We start from the raw sequence: 19,249 nt of genomic DNA, 5'->3' as shown, positions 1-19,249 counted from the left end.
CAAGAAGGCCACTAACTGGCACTAGAATGGCGCGGTAAAAGTGTTAAACCGCACGGAAACCGTGCGGTTTGGCAGGAACGACGCCACCTGTTGTTGTGTAGTTTGAATCACAGGACATTTGTTTGTCACGTGACTTTTGGCACTCATGCGCACGGATCACCGCCTTGCTGATCTGTGCGCAAATGCCTTCCGATCCACGCGCAGCTTTCAGTGTTCCGTACTTGTAGAATTGTTGTGTACTTGAAGGATTTTTCACAAACTAATGCAAAATGCATTAGTTTGTGAATGATGTTTTGTATTTGCAAACCACACTGAGCGTGTGTGTGAATCATTGTGCTTGAGTAAAACACGTTTTGTGTGCGTGTGAATCGTTATGCGTGAGCAAAACACGTTTTGCGTGTGTGCGGGGTTTTGGCATGATTCTAACTCCATAGTTAAGGACCGCAGGTCATCATTTTTTCTGCTGTTTTATCCTTTAAACTTGATCAGGTCAGCAGGTCCGCAGGAATTTACTAAATAAACACGTTCTCTGCGGCGCGCGGGAAGCCAGTTTAAACTCCGTGACAGTTGGACCTCTTATGAATGATCTTTAACCGTAGCCTACTAATGATTTAAACCGTATTAATATTTAACCGTATTAATTATCCTTAAACGTGTTCATGATTTTTAACCGTATTGATGATCTTGAACTGTATCAATAATCTTTAACCGTATTCATTACCATGAAGACACAGAACAAGCGAGGTGTGCAGACGCGTTTTGAAAATATTGATCAGGCAGAAAATCTCGACCTTTTGAGAACAAAACAGCAGAAAATTAGAAAGGTTAAGGACGTGCGAGGGCATGAAACCATAATCGGAACCCAGTGGGAGGCCGAAGATCCGATCCAGATCGACAACATCGTTCTTCACACCATAGCCCGCCAACATGATCCTGGAGACCCGCGGCCCTCCACACCCTCATCGTGTGAAAAGCCTGATTCGGCACCCGGGCCTGGAGGACTAACAGAGGCCAGTAAGCAACGAGATGCGAGGCCAGGCGGTAACGTTACTCACGCTTTCTACCCAACCGACGGTGGATATATTCGATCTTTCAACGCGACCTCTGCTGGTCCACGTCCCCCGATCAGTGTCTTCCAGGCCTTTCAGATGTCCCAGACCGGTACCCCGCAACACAGCCCTAAACCCACCGCAGGCCTGGATGTCACTCTCCCTCCCTCAGATGAAGGTGAGACCTTCTGGCACACAACTTTTTTGAAGGGTAAAAAATCAGATCACAACCAATGTTTAGCCTTACATGTTATTTTGTTTCATTCCACAAAGAAAATGTAAAAGCCCTGGTTTTGACCGAGTCACCATACAGCAAAGGATTCAAAAAGGGCAATATCAAAAGGCCAATGAACGCCTTCATGGTGTGGGCTCGTATCAACCGACCGGCCCTGTCCAGGGTCAGCCCTCAGGCCACCAACGCAGACATCAGCATCCAGCTGGGCAACGAGTGGAGCCGGATGAGTGAGGAGCAGAAAAACCCCTACTTTCAGGAGGCTCAGAGACTGAAAAATGTCCATCAGCAGCAGTTCCCTGGTAGGACCACTTCATATGTAACTTCTGGCAGAAATTGGTGTGAGTTTGAATCTCCGCTGGTAAGACCCAGAGCTGTGGCAAATAATAACATACAGTCACCAAACTATCACAACAAAACCACCAAACTATTTTCACCAAAGCACTTTTTCCCTTTTATTCGAAAACAGTTGAAGAAGTTTACTTTTACCTTACAAATATGAAACTGGTTACTGGTAGGAATGGAATAGTTGTATTGAAATAGTTTGGGTGATCCTGGTAGAAAAGCCTGTTGATCTGTTTCTACTTCAGGCTGGATCTATCAGCCCCAGAAGAAGAAGGGGGGTCCTGGGGGCCACCGGCCCAGCCCCTCTGATGCCGTCCAGGCTATGGAAGAAGAGCCACATGGTCAGGCTTCCACCCGTCACCGCTCAATACAGCCCTCCAACCCTCTCCTCCACAGCGAGCGGGGAGCAGGTGGGACCCCCCGAATGAACATCCCCATGTGGCTCATCTCTAGTGGACAAGTAGAGGCTTTCACAGCTTCATGTTTAATCTACACCTCTGGGGAGAAATATTAGGCTCTTAATGGGCTACATTGTGCAACCTGACCAATGACTTGTGGAAGGACGACAGGTATTTATTCTGTGTGGATACACCATACATGCTTGCTATACAGCAGGGGTTTTCAAATTGGATGAATGTGAGCCTCCCCTTAGAGTAGGTAAGGACAGCCGATTCCCCGCCCCCAAAATAAAATCCCGTCCGCCTGACCTAACAGATGCCTCTTCAGTTATTGACATCTTTTGTGTGTTCCAGGCAGAGATGACTTTCAATAACTAATCAAATGTAAATATTTTTTAATATTGTATTTGAAGACATTTAATTCCACAACTTTTTTTAAAGCGCATTCATAAACGATTATTTATCTAACAGCAAATAATTTCCAACTTCATGCAGGCCTAATTGAGGCTAATTTTTAAATCAATCATCAGTAGGCCTATCCACAAGTCAACAAAACAAAGCATAAGATTTCAGCCGTCCGGTGTCGTCGGACCGGACGGCTGAAATCGGCGCTGTCTGGGACTTAAGTGCACGTTTGAAGGAGATGCACATCGTCTCTGAAAAAAAACAGCACAATGGACAGCTCTCTGATCAATGAACGACAACGGCATGTTATGAGATCAAACAGATTCACATATTTTCATCAAATTTGTTAACGATTTTAGCCACATAAATCCGCAGATTTAAACAACAAACAAAATGCGCCATATTCACATCATTTGCGCTACGAGCGGCATCAACCCTATGGCCCAACCAATTTATGCATTCAAGGCAACACAACTTTGACTTTCAATTTAATCGTCCATATCAGTGAGAACTGAGGCCTCGCTTTTGATGCGCAGAGGTGTTTGATGCGGGGCTGCACTGCAAAGAGAAATAAATGCAAGTCCTCCACCTGCAGCCTTGGTTTGTGTTTGTTTTTAATCAGGGTCAGTGCGGAAAACCCACACTCACATAAGTAGGTTGAGGTGAAGGGGATTAGGACTTTCATAGCCTTTGTGGGGATCTGGGGGAACTTGTTCTCCACAGAAAAACAGAAACGCATTCAGGATCATATTTCCTAAGATTTTTGCTGGGTCCTGTCTCGTCCTTTAGGGCTGACTTCTGGTGACTTGGGACTAGGAAATGATGCATTTTAAAACTAATACACGCACGCACAATTACCGATATCAATAGAGCTTCATACAGATGCGTATTTCTTCTTTGCGTGTTGCGTGTCACTTTATGCATCATGATGTGTATCGGTTGTGTGTGTTTATGTTTGTACTGGGTTGTTCTTGCCTGTGTGTGCATATATATTTAGATCAATATATTGATATGTATGTGTGTGTGTTTGTATTATTATATACCCTGGTGTATATCTACCCCAGGGTATAACATCATCTGCAGGAGGGAGATGTCATGCATGCTTTGCTGTGTTCTATCCTTCAGGCTCCAGTTGTCCTGCACCTACCAGTCTACCACCTACCCCTCACAGTCTCCCGTCATCCACCACATCCGTCCCGGTGTTCCCCACTCTGCCTGGCGCCTGGCCATCCAGAGGGGCAGACCCTCGGACCTTGCACACACCAGCCTCAAATCCAGGCCCCTCTCCCTTTCCCAGGCCCTCCCATGCGCTCAACAGCTGCCCCCAGGGCCTTTCTCAGGGCCAACATTCAGACGCAAGATTCCTTCCTGGGCCATCTCCGTCCAGCATGGTCTGCTCCTTTCCTCAGTTCATGCCCATGTCTTGGTCCAACCCAGCTCCTTCCAACCCCTACTCAGCATCTTCTGCTTTGATACCCCGACCACGCGTCATCTACCCCAACCCTCACTTTGGACCCTGCTACCCCCAAGGATTCTTCAATGGACCGCAGTATTACCCTCAGAGGTGAGGACACCCATCAACGCCTCAGCCACGCAAGTCTGGTTGGGTATAGCTTCATTTTCCTTCTGGTCCATTATACCACAAATCAAACTGCAGTTAAGGTCTGGTTCTTCACTTTATTCTCGTGTTTAGACGTTGCGTTCGGTGTGTGTCCCATTGACCAGGGTTGTTCATTGGGTGTTGGCGGGCTAGACAATGAGCATTGTTTATTTTAGGAAGCATTCAGTCATGAATGTCATTGTTTTTTGGTAGTTAATAAACGACCCTAATGCCGCTCCGTTTCCTAACAGCTACTACGACACCCCCCCCTTGAGGTACGACGTGGCTCTGACGGCCCTCCACCTGGAGTACCTGCAGCGCCAGCAGCAGGCTGCCTGGGCCGGCGGAGCTAGCCCCCCAGGACCTCCGGGGGCTCACCCATACGCCACCCAGACCTTTGGCCCGTGGTTTCAGAACCCGAGTGGCCCGCCGGAGACAGAGGTCCTGGGCGCGTTCCTCCACAGCTCCGGCAGCTCGGCCATGGGTCTCATCCAGAGCCACCAGCTCAGCCTGCCACAGCAGCAGGGAGAGGGGGAGGGATGTGACCAGGAGGACGAGGTGGTCGAAGTGCTCTAGGGGAACCTCCAGCACACGGTTCAGCAAGATCAGTTTTTAATCTCACAATCGTTCTCAATTGTCGTTCTCTAAACTGTTTAAGGAATTTTAAAGGTGCATCAAACGTTGAAAATTTAACGGCCAATATTTTTAATTATTATGTGTATATGAATTCTTATTGTGATTTGAAACAAATCTTCTAAATGAATTTGTCCATCATATCCGAAGTTATTTCCAACTGGTGAGAACATTGAACAACTGGATACAAGAAACCGCCTGCAAAATGTCTTGCGTGTCAACAGAGAAATGTACCGTCAGCCAATAAATATGAGAACAAATTTCAACACAGAATACAGTATACCGTTTCAGGACGTTACCTTGGTGTTTGCAAATATGAATGCAAATGTGACTGCTTGCCCTCAAGCCCGGGCAGGTGACACACAGTTCCAACAATTAATGAAATATGCATGGCCTTCTAATGCTCTCAAACAAATATATGCCGTGATAGAGAAAGGCAAAAAGATGTTCACAAGTACACTAAATAAAAGTGTTCTTAAATGGTTGTAAGTGCACTGTAATTAAATTCATGTTTTGAGGCCCCTAGCCGTGTAGTGAATGTACACTTGCATTAAAGTGGACTTGGTATGACAGACTTGTATTTAACTTTAGTCTAGAACTGAACATGCATCTGTGTGCAGCATCATTGTGTGAGCATGGTGTTTTGTTTGAGTATTGAGTAGCCTAATTATGTTGATATAGAAACACTATCAGTCGAACTATGGGACACAAATCATATGCAAAATGTAAGAAGACAAACAAAAAATCCAAAAAAAATACAGAGAAAGACAGACACACAGAGACACGAGGTTTAATAAATACACAATCGTGCAAACAAAGACATCATGGTTTAGGGTCTGTGGATCAGACTCGGGATTGAACAGAAATATATGAGTGACAGGTTCATCATCCAATCAGAACCGCAAGCGTTTGCTTCTGTCATGTGATTGACACGATACGTGGCGAATAATACTTGCGGATATACGTTAGGGGCGTTTCCAGGAAGAGTTGTTACATTTTCCTGTAATGGCGGACCAGACAGACAGCGAAACTATCGGCTTCAACGATAACAGGTAAGCATTGTGGCAATAACGTTATACATAGCAATGCAATGTAAAAAATCGAGTCCAAATGTGAAAGAGCTGTTCGATGCTTGATATTGCGGGGTTGCAATGCGCTCTAGCAAGCCTCGCTGTTGCTTTGGAGGGGAGCACGTTAGCCAAATAGCGGTTTAGCTAGCAGCAGGATGTCCAAGTCGCTGGTCATTCATCACCTTATCAGAGGCACATGCTGAACACAGAGGGTCACACCATCTATGAGGAGATCTACTTCATCACAATGATGTGGGCTACTGCGAATATATCGGAATACTGCTTAAATTGCTCTTAGCGACTTGTGTGATCTATATATGCTGGCAAGATTATATTGGGCGATCGACCAGTCAGCCAGCATGCAGGGCTGTATCGAAGTGGCTTTGAGTGGAAGCAGTCTAGTGTTTTAGTTCTTACAAAGTTAAGCTAGTAAATATGTACCATCTTATTGTATAGGGGGCTTATACAGCGAACTGGATCGAACCGTTCAGACGTTATCAAAGCAGCAACGTTGGTGGGGTTTAAACTGGTGCCATCTAACCGTAGTGTGGTGATGTTTTGGTCTGCAGAATGGCGCAGCAGCCCGTGCGGTTTCGCGGCCCTGCGCCCGTCCAATCCCCGGTGCTGCGCGGCCCCCCTCCGCTCCTCAGACCGCCGCCCCCTCCTTTCGGAATGATGCGAGGACCGCCGCCACGGCCTCCGTTTGGACGGCCGCCCTTTGACCCAAACATGCCACCGATCCCGCCACCTGGAGGCATGCCACCGCCGATAGGACCTCCTCACCTACAGGTGAGCCGTAGAAGTATAACATTCCTAAAGCTATGTTCAGATGGAGGGAGCGTAATGCCATGACAAACTGTAGCATACTGATACTTTGATGTGTGACCGCATGAAATGTACATTATCTACTGCCCTAAATTGCGTTATAGCGCAGTCCTTCTCAAAAGGCGGCTCTAAACCACTAACTGGGAATAACTGGCCCAGTTTCATAGATAAAAAAATGTACTGGATGGATAAGCAAGCAAGCTATTTTACCATTGATTTATTTGTTCATACAATGTTTTGTTTCCAAATACAAGTGGCAGTTTAGAAATTGATATAAAAAGTGATGCATTCTACCGTTGAACTGTAATAATGTTTGGATGAGTTGGAGCTGGTGGAACTCCCTCCTGTGCTAGAGCTATGACCTCATTCAAGAGTGTGCTTTAAAATCTATATCGACCAGTAGTGCATCTGGCAGAGGACCATGGATCTGAGTGTCGAAGGAAATTGATTCTGGAGGATGTAGTCCTTGTAGCATTAATGACACCATAACAGTGGCTCTCTGAGTAAGAGTGAACGCTGAATGGAGGTATGATGTGAGTAAAATAGTTTCATAATGGCCTCTGAATTTCGCTAGTGTTGGTTTAGCCCGAAAATGCTCCTCACCGGCCTCTTCCCCTTCTGCCCCAGCGACCTCCGTTCCTGCCTCCACCCATCGGCAGCATGCCTCCGCCTCCAGGGATGCTGTTCCCCCCCGGGATGCCCCCCGTCTCAGCCGCCGTAGCGCCGGGCATGACCCCGACCGAGGAGATCTGGGTGGAGAACAAGACGCCAGAGGGGAAGGTAGGCTTGGGATGGGATGAGGCCAGTATGGTGCTGGTAAACACTGGATCTCTTGACAGTATCGAGATGGTCCGAAGATGCTTTCACAAAATGTACCTTCACATAGGGACAATTACCACATTTGAAAATGTGCCTCACTAGTTTTTATCTTTTCCACATTCTCATTTGTTAGACTACATGTAAGGAATTAACCGGGTTGGTAATGTTCCAAAGCTGTGCATTGATTTTAACCGGAGGACATGTAGTCAGTAGTTCTACTGGTCCCTGTCAAAAATGCAGAATGGTCCTATTATTGAAAAGGAAGACCCACCTTGGATGGTTCTGCCTCCCTTTGGTTTCATGCCCGAGTGTAGTACCTGACTCCCCATGTGTGGTTCTTCTCCAGGCCTATTACTACAACGCAAGGACCAGGGAGTCTGCATGGAGTAAACCAGAAGGGGTCAAGATCATCCAACAGTCAGAGCTCAACCCTATGCTGGGGACGGCTGGCCCTTCTGTGACCGTAGGGGGAGCCGTACCCGCCAGCTCAGCCAACGTCAACACTACAGCCAGCACAGTCGTAGTATCGGCCTCCTCCCCTGGCCAGGCGCCCTCCCCGACACCCTCTCGCACGCTGGCCTCTAGTCCAGATCCCAGCAACTCGTCCCCTTCTGTGTCCATGGCAGGTCAGCCTCAGCCGCCTGCAAGGCACACGCACACACGCATAGGCACACTCACGCGCCCGTGCCATATTATTCATGTTAACAGTTTTTGGTCTTATCATAAGGTTTTGGCTTGCATGAAATAGACTGATCAACCCTAATGCAACCAAATGATCAGACTACATTTAGCATTGAGTAATAGTGTTAATGTTATATCAGCCAGCTCTTAGCATGACCTTGAAGCTAATTAGTTTTCTTCTTTTTTTCTTTTTCTTATACAATCGGGTCCTTCCTTACAGACCTAGCCCATGTTGCAAAAGTGACCTCGGGTATGGGAGCGTCTCCCGTCACCGTGGTGACTGTTACCACGGTGCCATCGCCGGTCACGGCAGTGCAGACCATGACCATGATTCCCACAGCCCTCACTCACAGTGTTGCCCAGTCCAGCTCCAACATGCCTTCCTTCCCACCAGTGATGGTGCCCCCCTTCAGAGTGCCTTTGCCCGGCATGCACATCCCGCTGCCAGGTAAGGAACCACAAGTCTTCGTGGCCCGCTTTCAGAAGTTATTATTATTTTAGTATACTTGTCTGTCTTTTTTTCTTCCCTCAGAATTTTACAAGTACTACCTACCTACTGCTCGGGGTATTCCAATGTACCCCCCGTTTAAACTTTGAGATTCGAGCTGTAAACTAGGCTGTAATCTGGTTTAAATGGGGTGAAGGAGGTGTTGAGTAGGGTGCACCCTGAAGCCCCATCGGTCTTCCTTCAGACCTCAGACTCTCCTGCAAGTGCATTCCAATTAATGAATAAGACACGATATACAGGAATTATGGTAAACATTAATCATACAAACCAGGAAACAATGATCACAGGAGAACAAATTCTTCACAAAGAGGGGTGGGCTTATTTCATGTTGGTTCTAACAAGAGACTGTCTAGGAAGTATTGTGGTAGGATCTAGGCACGGTGTTAAGGCATGTCGCCTTAACTCCATAACCCCGTTTTCTATGCAGTTGATTGGTGTGATTGTTACGCATTACAAGACAAGGATGCAAAACGAACAAGGGTTAGGGTTAGGTCTCACCTTGCAGACCAGGGTAATGTTGGAAAATACACTGGATATTCAGTAATAAAAGCACTTGAACGAGGACAAACGGGTCCATCCGTGGTGGTAGAAGAGGGGTCAGCTGGTAAGCGCAAACAATGGCGGGTCATAAAGAGAGGGCCTTACCCACCGTTAGGTCAGCGCCGGCGGACCCACGACGGACCGCCGAGTGTGCCTCTCACTTCGCCCGGAGTGTCTTTAATAAGGCTCCATTATATTTCTCAGTCCTCCTGTAATGTTGTGGCTGGATTTAGCCTATGGCTCTATAGCACCGGTCACTTAAACCTAATGCCAGGTAAAACTGGAAAACGTTTTTAGCTTCTTTTTATTTTTTAACCACAAATTGGTGTATAATCTATGTTGAGCTGGCAAATTGACTTGGAGAATTCTGTGTCACGTACATTTGTTGTGAATGAGTGTATAATCCTGTGTCTTTTTTGTGTGGGAGCCTGTGCCCCCACCCACTGAGTTCCCCTAACCGGGCGCCCAGTGGGTGCTCCATGTGAGCCCGTGTTCTGTGTTCAACCCGATGCCTGCTTGTGTGCGTTGTTCTTGCAGGTGTAGCAATGATGCAGATAGTAGGCTCGCCCTATGTAAAGGCAGGCCACGGCGCCAACGGTAAACACCCTCCTCCTCCTCCCAGCACTAGATGCATGGTAGTGAATGGTTGTGATGATCGGGGGGGTCCGGATGGCCGCCAGCAGGGTGGTGCTGAAGGCTGGGATTCTGATGTAGGGCGACTGGTTCCCTTGGGGCTGAACTTCTGAGACCAAATGGTTACGGAGTTTACTATTTATACTTATCTATGATGTTGCGTTTATGGCTATTCACCGATTTGTAGTCCATGTAGACGCACAGAAGTGCTCATATGAATGACAAGGGACATCAAACACTGAAACTTCATTCTTAGTGCTGGTACATCTGAGCGGGAAAGTAGTAGTAATGCTATTTGACTACACTCACGAAAAGATATGATGAATAATAATAATGGTATAACTAAATACTGATGTGTGACCGCACAACAAGGAATAATGTTGACTTTCTGGACAGAGTACTGTGTCACTGGTTGGGTATGTGGATGAAAGGCCTACTGTACACCCAGAGTAGGACTGTGACCGGGTAAACCCAGGTCACTGGGCCTGATCAGGGGTTTGCAACAGGCTAAGCAGCATCTATTCAGTGTAGGACTATGGGGTAAATGTTGCGTGTTTGTCTAGTGTGTGTGTGTACTGTTTGTATTGAAACTGCAAGATTCCTCTGCACACATGGACCTGTTGCTTTTTTTAAACTGATAGCACACAAGGTAGATCATCAGGGTATAAATTGGGATCCTCTTCCAGACATATTAAATAACTCGAGGTGTTTTATGCATTTGAGTTCCTTCAAAGTGGATCAGCATATGTTGTCAGTGGGATTGATGACGGCCGACTAACCGAGTGCTCCCTCAAGCCCCCTGTCTTCCCTCCTTTCTGCTTTCAGGGATGATTCCTGGCATGCCCCCCTCCATGGTCCCCATGATGCACCCCCAGCTGGCGATGACGGCAGGGCCCGGCTCGCTGGCGGGCCTGCAGCTGCCCGAGTGGTCAGAGTACAAAACGGTGGACGGGAAGACCTACTACTACAACAACCGGACCCTGGAGTCCACCTGGGAGAAGCCCCAGGCCTTGCTGGAGAAAGGTGCGGGCCAGCCCCACTGACGGGTCTTAAGTGATGATGCCCGTTAAGTGAGCGCAAATCCATACAGCATCGATCTGGGTTTCTGAAATCCTGTAAATTTACTTCTGCCACCTTGACTCAATTCGTCCCTCCCCCCCTCCAAACAGCCTTGTACAAACCCATGAAGGAAGTACAAATGAGATGCATACATGGAGTCCCTTTTGCAACAGGCAATCACTGCATTTTAAGGTCAAGAAAATGGTAATCATTGTTGGCCATTTGCTATTTCCTCCCGGTACCCAGAGAAGGAACTGGAGAAGGCCAAGGAGCGCCTGGCCCAAGTGGAGGCAGAGGCCATGGAGATGGAGGAGGAGGAGAATAAGGCAGCCGCCGACAACGAGAAAGAGGTAGGAAGGGGCGATCGGTACCTCTTTCCCCTCGCAGGGTTCTTGAGGAAAACACCATTGGATTGGCCACCGCATGAACGTCTTTATTGTGGCCTGATGGATGCACTTTATTTTGTGTGCATCTTCTCTTTAAAAGTGTTCTGAAGAAGGATACAATTTGTTTGCTTGTCTATCGCAGGAGCTTAAAGAGGAGGAGATGACGGAAGAAGAGAAGGCTGCCCAGAAAGCTAAACCTGTAGCAACGAACCCTATCCCTGGAACTCCCTGGTACATGCACTCCCTCAAATACCTACTTACTAGGGGTGTCCCAATCATATGGGGAGGGTCTAACACGATGACTACAGCGCAGCGCCCTTTGAGAGCACAGTTAATGCGTTTTCATCCTCAACGAAACGACTGCTGCTGACCTTTTTCATTTTCTCTACCGACCGGTGATAATTTGGCGACGGAATGACAGACGTGGTCCGCAGTGTCCATTTTTAATTGATTGATTCTCGATAAAGTCCCTCCTTGTAGCAGTTTGTTTCAATCCGTCCCAAACTGTGCACACAGAGCCATGCATGGTATCACGCATGCACACACACGCGGCTGACCTGTCTGGCCCGTATCTCCCACCAGGTGCGTGGTCTGGACGGGAGACGACCGGGTGTTCTTCTATAACCCTACCACGCGTCTCTCAATGTGGGACCGGCCCGAGGAGCTGGTTGGCCGGGCGGACGTGGACAAGAACATTCAGGAACCGCCACACAAAAGAGGACTGGAAGACAGCAGAAAGACAGGTAGCGGGAACACCCCACAGAAAGCCTCTTCTGTGTGAAGGCGCTCCGCAAGGTGCGTGTGTAGATGGCCCAGTGGAGGGTGCTGTTGGTACGGAGTCATATGCAGCCTGTGGCTACGGCCCGTTCGGTTCACCGGGCGACGCACACGCGGTCCACCGCATCGTCCCTCAAGCTACATGCTTGAGGGACTTGACGTTGCCAATGCAATGGCTCCAAATCAAAATCACTTTACGAGCACCACGGTAACTGAATATTCAGTTATAAAAGTACTGTATATGGTGTGTTCGAGGTGCCTCGTACACGACCCGCACGAGTTTCAAAGTGGTAGGCATGCCCCCTTTTTGATCTTAATATCTCGGGATTCTGAGAGTGCACCAAGTTCAGGCAGTGAGTTCTACGAGCCAGGAAAATGCGTCACAAGAGCAACTCGTGCGGGTGGTGTGCGATGCATCTCGAACACCCGATTAAACATGGTTTCTACCACTTTGTTCTGCGTCGGCTCACAGACGGGGCATGACTCCCAGGAAGTATGCTGCAGCATTAACGCGGTTTCAGACGATGCCATAGCCTCCGTCTATCTGATCAGACACACATCACTAGGGATCCTCCATCTATCTGATCAAACACATCCCAAGGGATCCGCCATCCATCTGATCAGACACATCCCTAGGGATCCTCCATCTCTCTGATCAGACACATCACTAGGGATCCTCCATCTCTCTGATCAGACACACATTACTAGAGATCCTCCATCTATCTGATCAGACACATCCCTAGGGATCCGCCATCTATCTGATCAGACACATCCCTAGGGATCCTCCATCTATCTGATCAGACACATCACTAGGGATCCTCCATCTATCTGATCAGACACATCACTAGGGATCCATCTATCTGATCAGACACATCCCTAGGGATCCTCCATCTATCTGATCAGACACATCCCAAGGGATCCATCTATCTGATCAGACACATCCCTAGGGATCCTCCATCTATCTGATCAGACACATCCCTAGGGATCCATCTATCTGATCGGACACATCCCTAGGGATCCATCTATCTGATCAGACACATCCCTAGGGATCCATCTATCTGATCAGACATATCCCTAGGGATCCACCTCTCTGATCAGACACATCACTAGGGATCCCCTCCGCAGCACTGGGGTTTAATGCCTTATTGAAAAATAAATGCCTTCTATGTTGCTCAGGTGTTGTGGACGTTATTTTGATGTTATTTCGTTCTTTAGATTGAACGACTTTGAACAAGCTTTTCCCTCTTTTGTCCCAAACAGCCCTTATTAAGGCAGAACCAGAGTCCTCCGCACCTGCTGAGGACAATCAGGAGGAGGAGCCAATCAAAGCCAAGAAAAGGAAGTATGTGGTCCCCTATGGTGATGTTCCATGCCTTCATCAGACTATTTCTAATTCCCAACTTAATCTTGGTGATATTCTCCCAATTTCTGAGTCGTCCTTTGCCCTCTTTTGACCTGTGTGACCTTTGACCAAAACAGGAAAGAGGAGGTCAAGGAGGTTGAGACAGAAAAGGAAGCGGCGATGGAGCTGGAGCTGAGGGCGGCCCGTGAGAGGGCCATAGTGCCCCTAGAGGCGCGGATGACCCAGTTCAAAGACATGCTGCTGGAGAGAGGGGTAATATGTCCCCATAGTTAGACTGGTATTCATGGGTTTAATGACATGCTTTTGGAAAGAGGGGTAACATGTCCCAATAGTCAGACAGTATTCATGCATTTGAGACTTTGTCTTCTTGCAATGACTCTGGTTTGTATTTTCCGTCATATACTCTGTTATTGTATTGGGTCCATTTCTAAGCAAAAATGTTGCCTGTCTTTCTTTCCTTCCAGGTATCTGCTTTCTCCACCTGGGACAAAGAACTACATAAAATAGTCTTTGATCCTCGATATCTGCTGCTCAACCCCAAGGAGCGGAAACAGGTGCGTACTTATTCTTCTTTCATTCTTGGTGCTTTTATTATTGCTGTGACGTGCAACAAATTGGAGGAGGGTGGTTTCTTCAGCTGTAGCGGTTTGTCCTTGGCAGGTGTTTGATATATATGTAAAGACAAGAGCTGAGGAGGAGAGGAAGGAGAAGAAGAATAAGCTGATGCAGGCCAAAGATGAATTCAGGAAGCTGATGGAGGAGTCCAAGCTCACTCCAAGGTAAACTCCACAGAATATCGTGGAACCGATGCTCTTGAAGGTTCTCCAAACTCCATGATCACACCGTGCCAATCTGAAATCCATATCAAGGGAAGATGTAGGGACCCTCCACTTCCCAAGTGGAAACAAATCGACGTCCACATTTCTTCTGTTTTTGTTCGTTTTACAGAACAACGTTTAGTGAGTTCGGGGTGAGACACGGCAGAGATCCCAGATTTAAGAGCATCGAGAAGATGAAGGACCGAGAGACCATCTTCACAGAGTTCATGACGTCTCTGAGGAAGAGGGAGAAGGAGGACTCCAAAACCAGGGGGGAGAAGGTAACGCTGGCACACCACCCGTAGTGCATTCTATTTCTACAACCTTGAACCAACATGGTGTTTAATATGGATCATTATTCTGGTCCAGGGATCATGACCTCATGGTGGTGTGGTTTGTGTCTCCAGGTGAAGATAGACTTCTTCGAGCTGATGGCAGAGCACCACATAGAGGCAGGTCCTCGCTGGAGTAAGGTGAAGGACCGGCTGGAGACAGACCCCCGCTACAAAGCCGTGGAGAGCTCCGCCCTCAGAGAAGAACTGTTCAAGCAGTACATTGATAAGCAGGCCAAGGTGAGGCCCATTGGTCCGTCTGTTGTTTGTGCATAAAGCAACAGATGATGTATATTTTATCATTTAAAATGCCCGCGGCTGAATGAGGCTTCGCCTCATTCAGCCGCAAATGACTAGTGCAGTTATTAGGGATCGAGCGATATGGATTTTTTAGGGCAGATACCAAAAAAATTTCAACAGCCTTAGCCCTTAACCGATACCAATTTTTTTGAGCCGATATTTGGAGCCGATAATACCCTGGAAATCCAGAGTTCTCGCGAGAGCACAATTTGAATTTGATCAGCTAGTCACTGTGGGAACGAGCATATACTCGTGTATATTCTGGGCCTTCCCTGGCTCAGAATATACACGAGTATATACAGCGTTGCTGTTTTACCGACCGGATACGGCAAGAGTTTTATCTATTGGTTAGCTCCACTGGTCTGGATACGTCACCCCTTGTATTCTTCTGATTGGTCGTAGTGTCATCTAATGTGTGTTATCCAGTGATATTTTCAAATGCATGCTTGGTGCCGCCGCTCGAGTTGGGCCATTATCATTACTCGTTGCCAGACCCTACAGCTTTCTAGATGTGGGTCTGGATTTCCAGGCTAAGCCTCCCTCAATTTACATCATAAAAATGACAATAACAAATGTTAAAATGTCTCAATTTTAAACAATGAACATTTATTGAACTGTCTGTAAATCACGGCCAAAAAATAAATACTAATAATCGGCCGATACTGAAAAAAAGATTGGCCGATACCGCTACACGTAAAATACGCAATACGATCGATCACTATCAGTTATGATGGAGGCTGCCTGAGCAAGCTGCCCCCTAGTGGTGAGGCATGACTGAATGCAGCTTTTAACGGTGAGGTGGGTCCTTCCCTGGCAGAGTGTGGACATCGACAAGGAGCGGGAGATGGAGCGTCACGCGCGTATTGAGGCCAGTCTGCGGGAGCGGGAGCGGGAGGTGCAGAAGGCTCGCTCGGAGCAGACCAAGGAGATCGACCGAGAGAGGGAGCAGCACAAGAGAGAGGAGGCCATCCAGCACTTCAAAGCCCTCATGTCTGACATGGTGAGGAGCTCCTCCTTTTCACTCTGGTGTTGATTAACCTCGGGCAATTTTGAAACATGGCCTTGTTTCCCCACTTAGGGTTAGACGACTCTTTCAGTCGCTTGACTGGACTCATTAGACATGGTGGAGGTTTGAAGACAATGTTCACATTCATGCCATAAAACCATGAAGACCCTAGTCCGACCTCAATGGTTATGATCTGATTTAGAACTAGCACAGAACACATCTTGTAGGGTAGTGTGCAGTGATCCGGGGTTGGCACGAACCCGTCACATAGTGTTTAAGTGAATGCGTATTTGGGGGACTGAGAGCCTGGTCGGACTGTGCAGGTGCGCTCCTCGGACGCAGCCTGGTCAGACACGCGGCGGAACCTCCGCAAGGACCACCGCTGGGAGTCAGCGTCGCTGCTGGAGCGGGAGGAGAAGGAGAAGCTGTTCAACGAGCACGTGGAGGCGCTGGCCAAGAAGAAGAAAGAGCACTTCCGCCAGCTGTTGGATGAGACCAGCATGGTGAGGACGGCTGCAGAGAAAGGATCCTCACAGGTACATTGTGTGTGGGGGCTTGGGATGAATAAACCTGTGATACTTCGTCTGTCATTTTATTTTTGTGCCTCACAGGCGAGAAAGGAATGACTATTCTTGTCTTTCATTAATTGAGTATTGTGTTCAGGTATTTTTGAAGGTAATGAATAAGTCCAAAACAAAGCTATTGCTTATTGTTGTAGAGGCTTGATATGTCCGTCCGCTAAAGTACAGTGGCTGCCCCACGTAGGTGGAGCGGGCGGCGTTCTATCAAACATGCCGGCATTGGTAAAAGGAATTGATCAGCTCAATTCCAAACCATTTGGAACCAGTTCTCAGCCTGTACTTGGTCTCCGAAACCTATTTATCATAGGATACGTTTGTATCCTGGTTGACAAAACGGAATGTTTTCCTGGAGTATAAAGGGGATTCAGTCCCAGCCCGTACATTCCTGAGGGACTCATGAAGAACACAGGAACCCTCTTGAGGGGACTCGGCATGTGTTCACACCGTATGCACCTTTTTAACGTCGCTCTTCAGAGGAGTGGTAGGCATGCGTGTGGTCTTTCTAACGGGTCAATGTTGTTCTAGATAACCCTGACCACAACGTGGAAGGAGGTGAAGAAGATCATCAAAGAAGATCCTCGCTGTATCAAGTTCTCCTCCAGTGACCGGGTAAGAACACCAAGAACCAAACTGACTGAACACAGAACCACCCTGACTCAACCCTCCTACTGAACACAGAACCACCTGACTGAACATTGAACCACCTGACTCAACCCTCCTACTGAACACAGAACCACCTGACTCAACCCTCCTACTGAACACAGAACCACCTGACTCAACCCTCCTACTGAACATAGAACCACCTGACTGAACATTGAACCACCTGACTCAACCCTCCTACTGAACACAGAACCACCTGACTGAACATTGAACCACCTGACTCAACCCTCCTACTGAACACAGAACCACCTGACTGAACCTTGAACCACCTGACTCAACCCTCCTACTGAACACAGAACCACCTGACAGAACCTTGAACCACCTGACTCAACCCTCCTACTGAACACAGAACCACCTGACTGAAGAGTCTTAACTAGGCAGACCCATGCTGAAGCTAGCAGCTCATGAGTTTGGTGGAGTGGCTATGGAGGGAGGCCTGGAGTAAGGGGGGAGGGAGGCCTGGAGTAATTTTGATTAGGTTCGAGATGGTTAAGTTTAGGTGCTGGTTTGGAAATGGTCACATTTAGATATGAGGTCAGTGGTGGTTCGGTTTAGGTCAGTGGTGGTTTGGTTTAGGTCAGTGGTGGTTAGATCATGTAAAAGGTTAGTTCAGGGTTTACTTGGCTCAGTTAGTGTGTAACAAAAAGGTAAGTGTAGTTCTCCCCCCCCCTCCCTTACCGATAATCTGAGCATGAGCTGTTGTACCAACCTGGGGTCTGACCAAGAACTCAAGCCCCAAACCAACATGAGGATCTGTCTATTGGTCCAGCTGGTTTTTACCAGCCTCTTCATGTCTTGTGTTCTTGCTAACTTGTAGAAGCGACAGCGAGAGTTTGAGGACTACATCAAAGACAAGTACATCACGGCCAAAGCAGACTTCAGGACCCTCCTGAAGGAGACAAAGTTCATCACCTACAGGTGAGGATGCACCACATTCTCTCCCACTCTGCCCGTTGGCTCCCACACATTCGGTCAAAGGTCATGGACATCAATGCTCTTAGCAGGTGGAAAAAATGTAATGATGGCCCATCAGTTTCACCGTCATGTGGCGCACTTGTCCTACGATGTCATGAGTTCCTTCGAGGGGCGTTGCACGCGTTGTCCTTGATGACTCTGGCGTGCTTGACTCGTACAAATGTAAAGTGAGGTGCCCCCCCCCCCCCCGCAGGTCGAGGAAGCTGATCCAGGAGTCGGAGCAGCACCTGAAAGACGTGGAGAAGGTCCTCCAGAACGATAAGCGCTACCTGGTGCTGGAGTGCGTACCAGACGAGCGCAGGAAGCTCATCATGTTCTACATCGAAGACCTGGACCGGCGTGGACCTCCTCCCCCCCCGACCGCATCCGAGCCCACCAGGCGCTCCACCAAGTGACCCGCCTGACCGCCATGCTGCCCCCTGTCCCCCCCGTCCCGGCCAGAGCATGTGACCACCACCACCCCCGCCCCCTGCCCCAGCAGGGCCACTGGGCTTCCTGAGCAGTGTTATGGCTGGACAGGGATTTTTATTGCTTAGACATGTTCCATAGAGATGTACTGTTGAAGTCTCTGTGTTATGTCGCCTTGTAGCCCTCGTTTAAAATAATAAAGAAGAAAAAAAGCTCTCTTGGCCGAAACTACAGCAGGGAAGTGAGGGTCCACGGTTTTGGTGACCTCGAACTCCTGCACTCTGAGTATTAGAGGAGCAGCGCGGGGCTGAGGCTGCAGCACATGGCCTCAGAGAGGTGTAAGATAGCTGATGTAAATGATGGAGTGTATGTGTGCGTCTGGGGCTCGGAGCCCTGCTGCCCCACTGGGCCGGTCATTGTGTCAGTGGCTGTGTGAATGTTTGTTTCTTCTCAGTGGGTAATGCTGATGTTGCAGCAGTTTCTGTTGGATCAAATAAAGGCATATTCCGCTGTTTTTTTTCTTCCAATTTCTTCTTTTTTTTCACTGTTAATTCTATCTTTCATCTATATATTATAATAGTTATAATGTTGCTAAACAGAATATTGAATGTTCCAGATAGAAGCTGCGATTTTAATTGTCGGAAGGTACCCTGGACCTCGTGATTTATTTGAATATGGTTTCCAGTACCTCGAAGAGAGAAATGAAACCTATTCGAAGTGCCTGCCTGCCATAGAAGTACATCTCGGTCAAGCTCCAGTGATCTAAATTCATGACCTGTTTTCCAACTTAAAGAAATGGTCATGCTGGCATGCAGAATGCTTACAGTACATTCAACATTACATTTG

General features: G+C 47.9%; 2 protein-coding genes across 3 annotated transcripts; both read left to right on the top strand.

Annotated features, from left to right (window-relative positions):
* Nucleotides 1-1,396: 1,396 nt before the first annotated feature.
* Nucleotides 1,397-4,605, top strand: LOC130386016 (transcription factor SOX-30-like). The gene is made up of 4 exons (XM_056594803.1): nucleotides 1,397-1,583; nucleotides 1,872-2,036; nucleotides 3,867-3,993; nucleotides 4,281-4,605. The coding sequence occupies exons 1-4, from the start codon at nucleotides 1,397-1,399 to the stop codon at nucleotides 4,603-4,605; spliced, it is 804 nt and encodes a 267-aa protein (XP_056450778.1).
* A 1,027-nt stretch (nucleotides 4,606-5,632) lies between these two features.
* Nucleotides 5,633-18,935, top strand: tcerg1b (transcription elongation regulator 1b (CA150)). Of its 2 annotated transcripts, XM_056594021.1 has the most exons (21): nucleotides 5,633-5,714; nucleotides 6,302-6,521; nucleotides 7,185-7,337; nucleotides 7,723-8,002; nucleotides 8,278-8,505; nucleotides 9,643-9,702; nucleotides 10,564-10,761; nucleotides 11,044-11,147; nucleotides 11,326-11,414; nucleotides 11,766-11,926; nucleotides 13,221-13,302; nucleotides 13,440-13,575; nucleotides 13,788-13,877; nucleotides 13,984-14,102; nucleotides 14,272-14,422; nucleotides 14,549-14,713; nucleotides 15,591-15,773; nucleotides 16,103-16,315; nucleotides 16,886-16,969; nucleotides 17,838-17,938; nucleotides 18,189-18,935. In XM_056594021.1, the coding sequence occupies exons 1-21, from the start codon at nucleotides 5,668-5,670 to the stop codon at nucleotides 18,388-18,390; spliced, it is 3,066 nt and encodes a 1,021-aa protein (XP_056449996.1). In that variant the 5' UTR covers nucleotides 5,633-5,667; the 3' UTR covers nucleotides 18,391-18,935. The 2 variants fall into 2 exon arrangements, with proteins under 2 accessions (XP_056449996.1, XP_056449997.1); XM_056594022.1 differs by lacking the exon at nucleotides 9,643-9,702.
* Nucleotides 18,936-19,249: the final 314 nt, after the last annotated feature.

This window comes from Gadus chalcogrammus, chromosome 7 (genome assembly GCF_026213295.1).
Source record: "Gadus chalcogrammus isolate NIFS_2021 chromosome 7, NIFS_Gcha_1.0, whole genome shotgun sequence".
In the NCBI taxonomy this organism is placed as follows: Eukaryota; Metazoa; Chordata; class Actinopteri; order Gadiformes; family Gadidae; genus Gadus; species Gadus chalcogrammus.
This window is presented reverse-complemented; position numbering and strand designations above follow the sequence as displayed.

Coding starts and splice junctions, on each gene's coding strand:
- tcerg1b (XM_056594021.1), top strand. CDS start 5,668: ATGGCGGACCAGACAGACAGCGAAACTATCGGCTTCAACGATAACAG. Junction 6,522..7,184: donor TAGGACCTCCTCACCTACAG/GTGAGCCGTAGA, acceptor CTTCTGCCCCAG/CGACCTCCGTTCCTGCCTCC. Junction 9,703..10,563: donor GGCAGGCCACGGCGCCAACG/GTAAACACCCTC, acceptor TTCTGCTTTCAG/GGATGATTCCTGGCATGCCC.
- LOC130386016 (XM_056594803.1), top strand. CDS start 1,397: ATGAACGCCTTCATGGTGTGGGCTCGTATCAACCGACCGGCCCTGTCC. Junction 1,584..1,871: donor CCATCAGCAGCAGTTCCCTG/GTAGGACCACTT, acceptor TTTCTACTTCAG/GCTGGATCTATCAGCCCCAG. Junction 3,994..4,280: donor CCGCAGTATTACCCTCAGAG/GTGAGGACACCC, acceptor GTTTCCTAACAG/CTACTACGACACCCCCCCCT.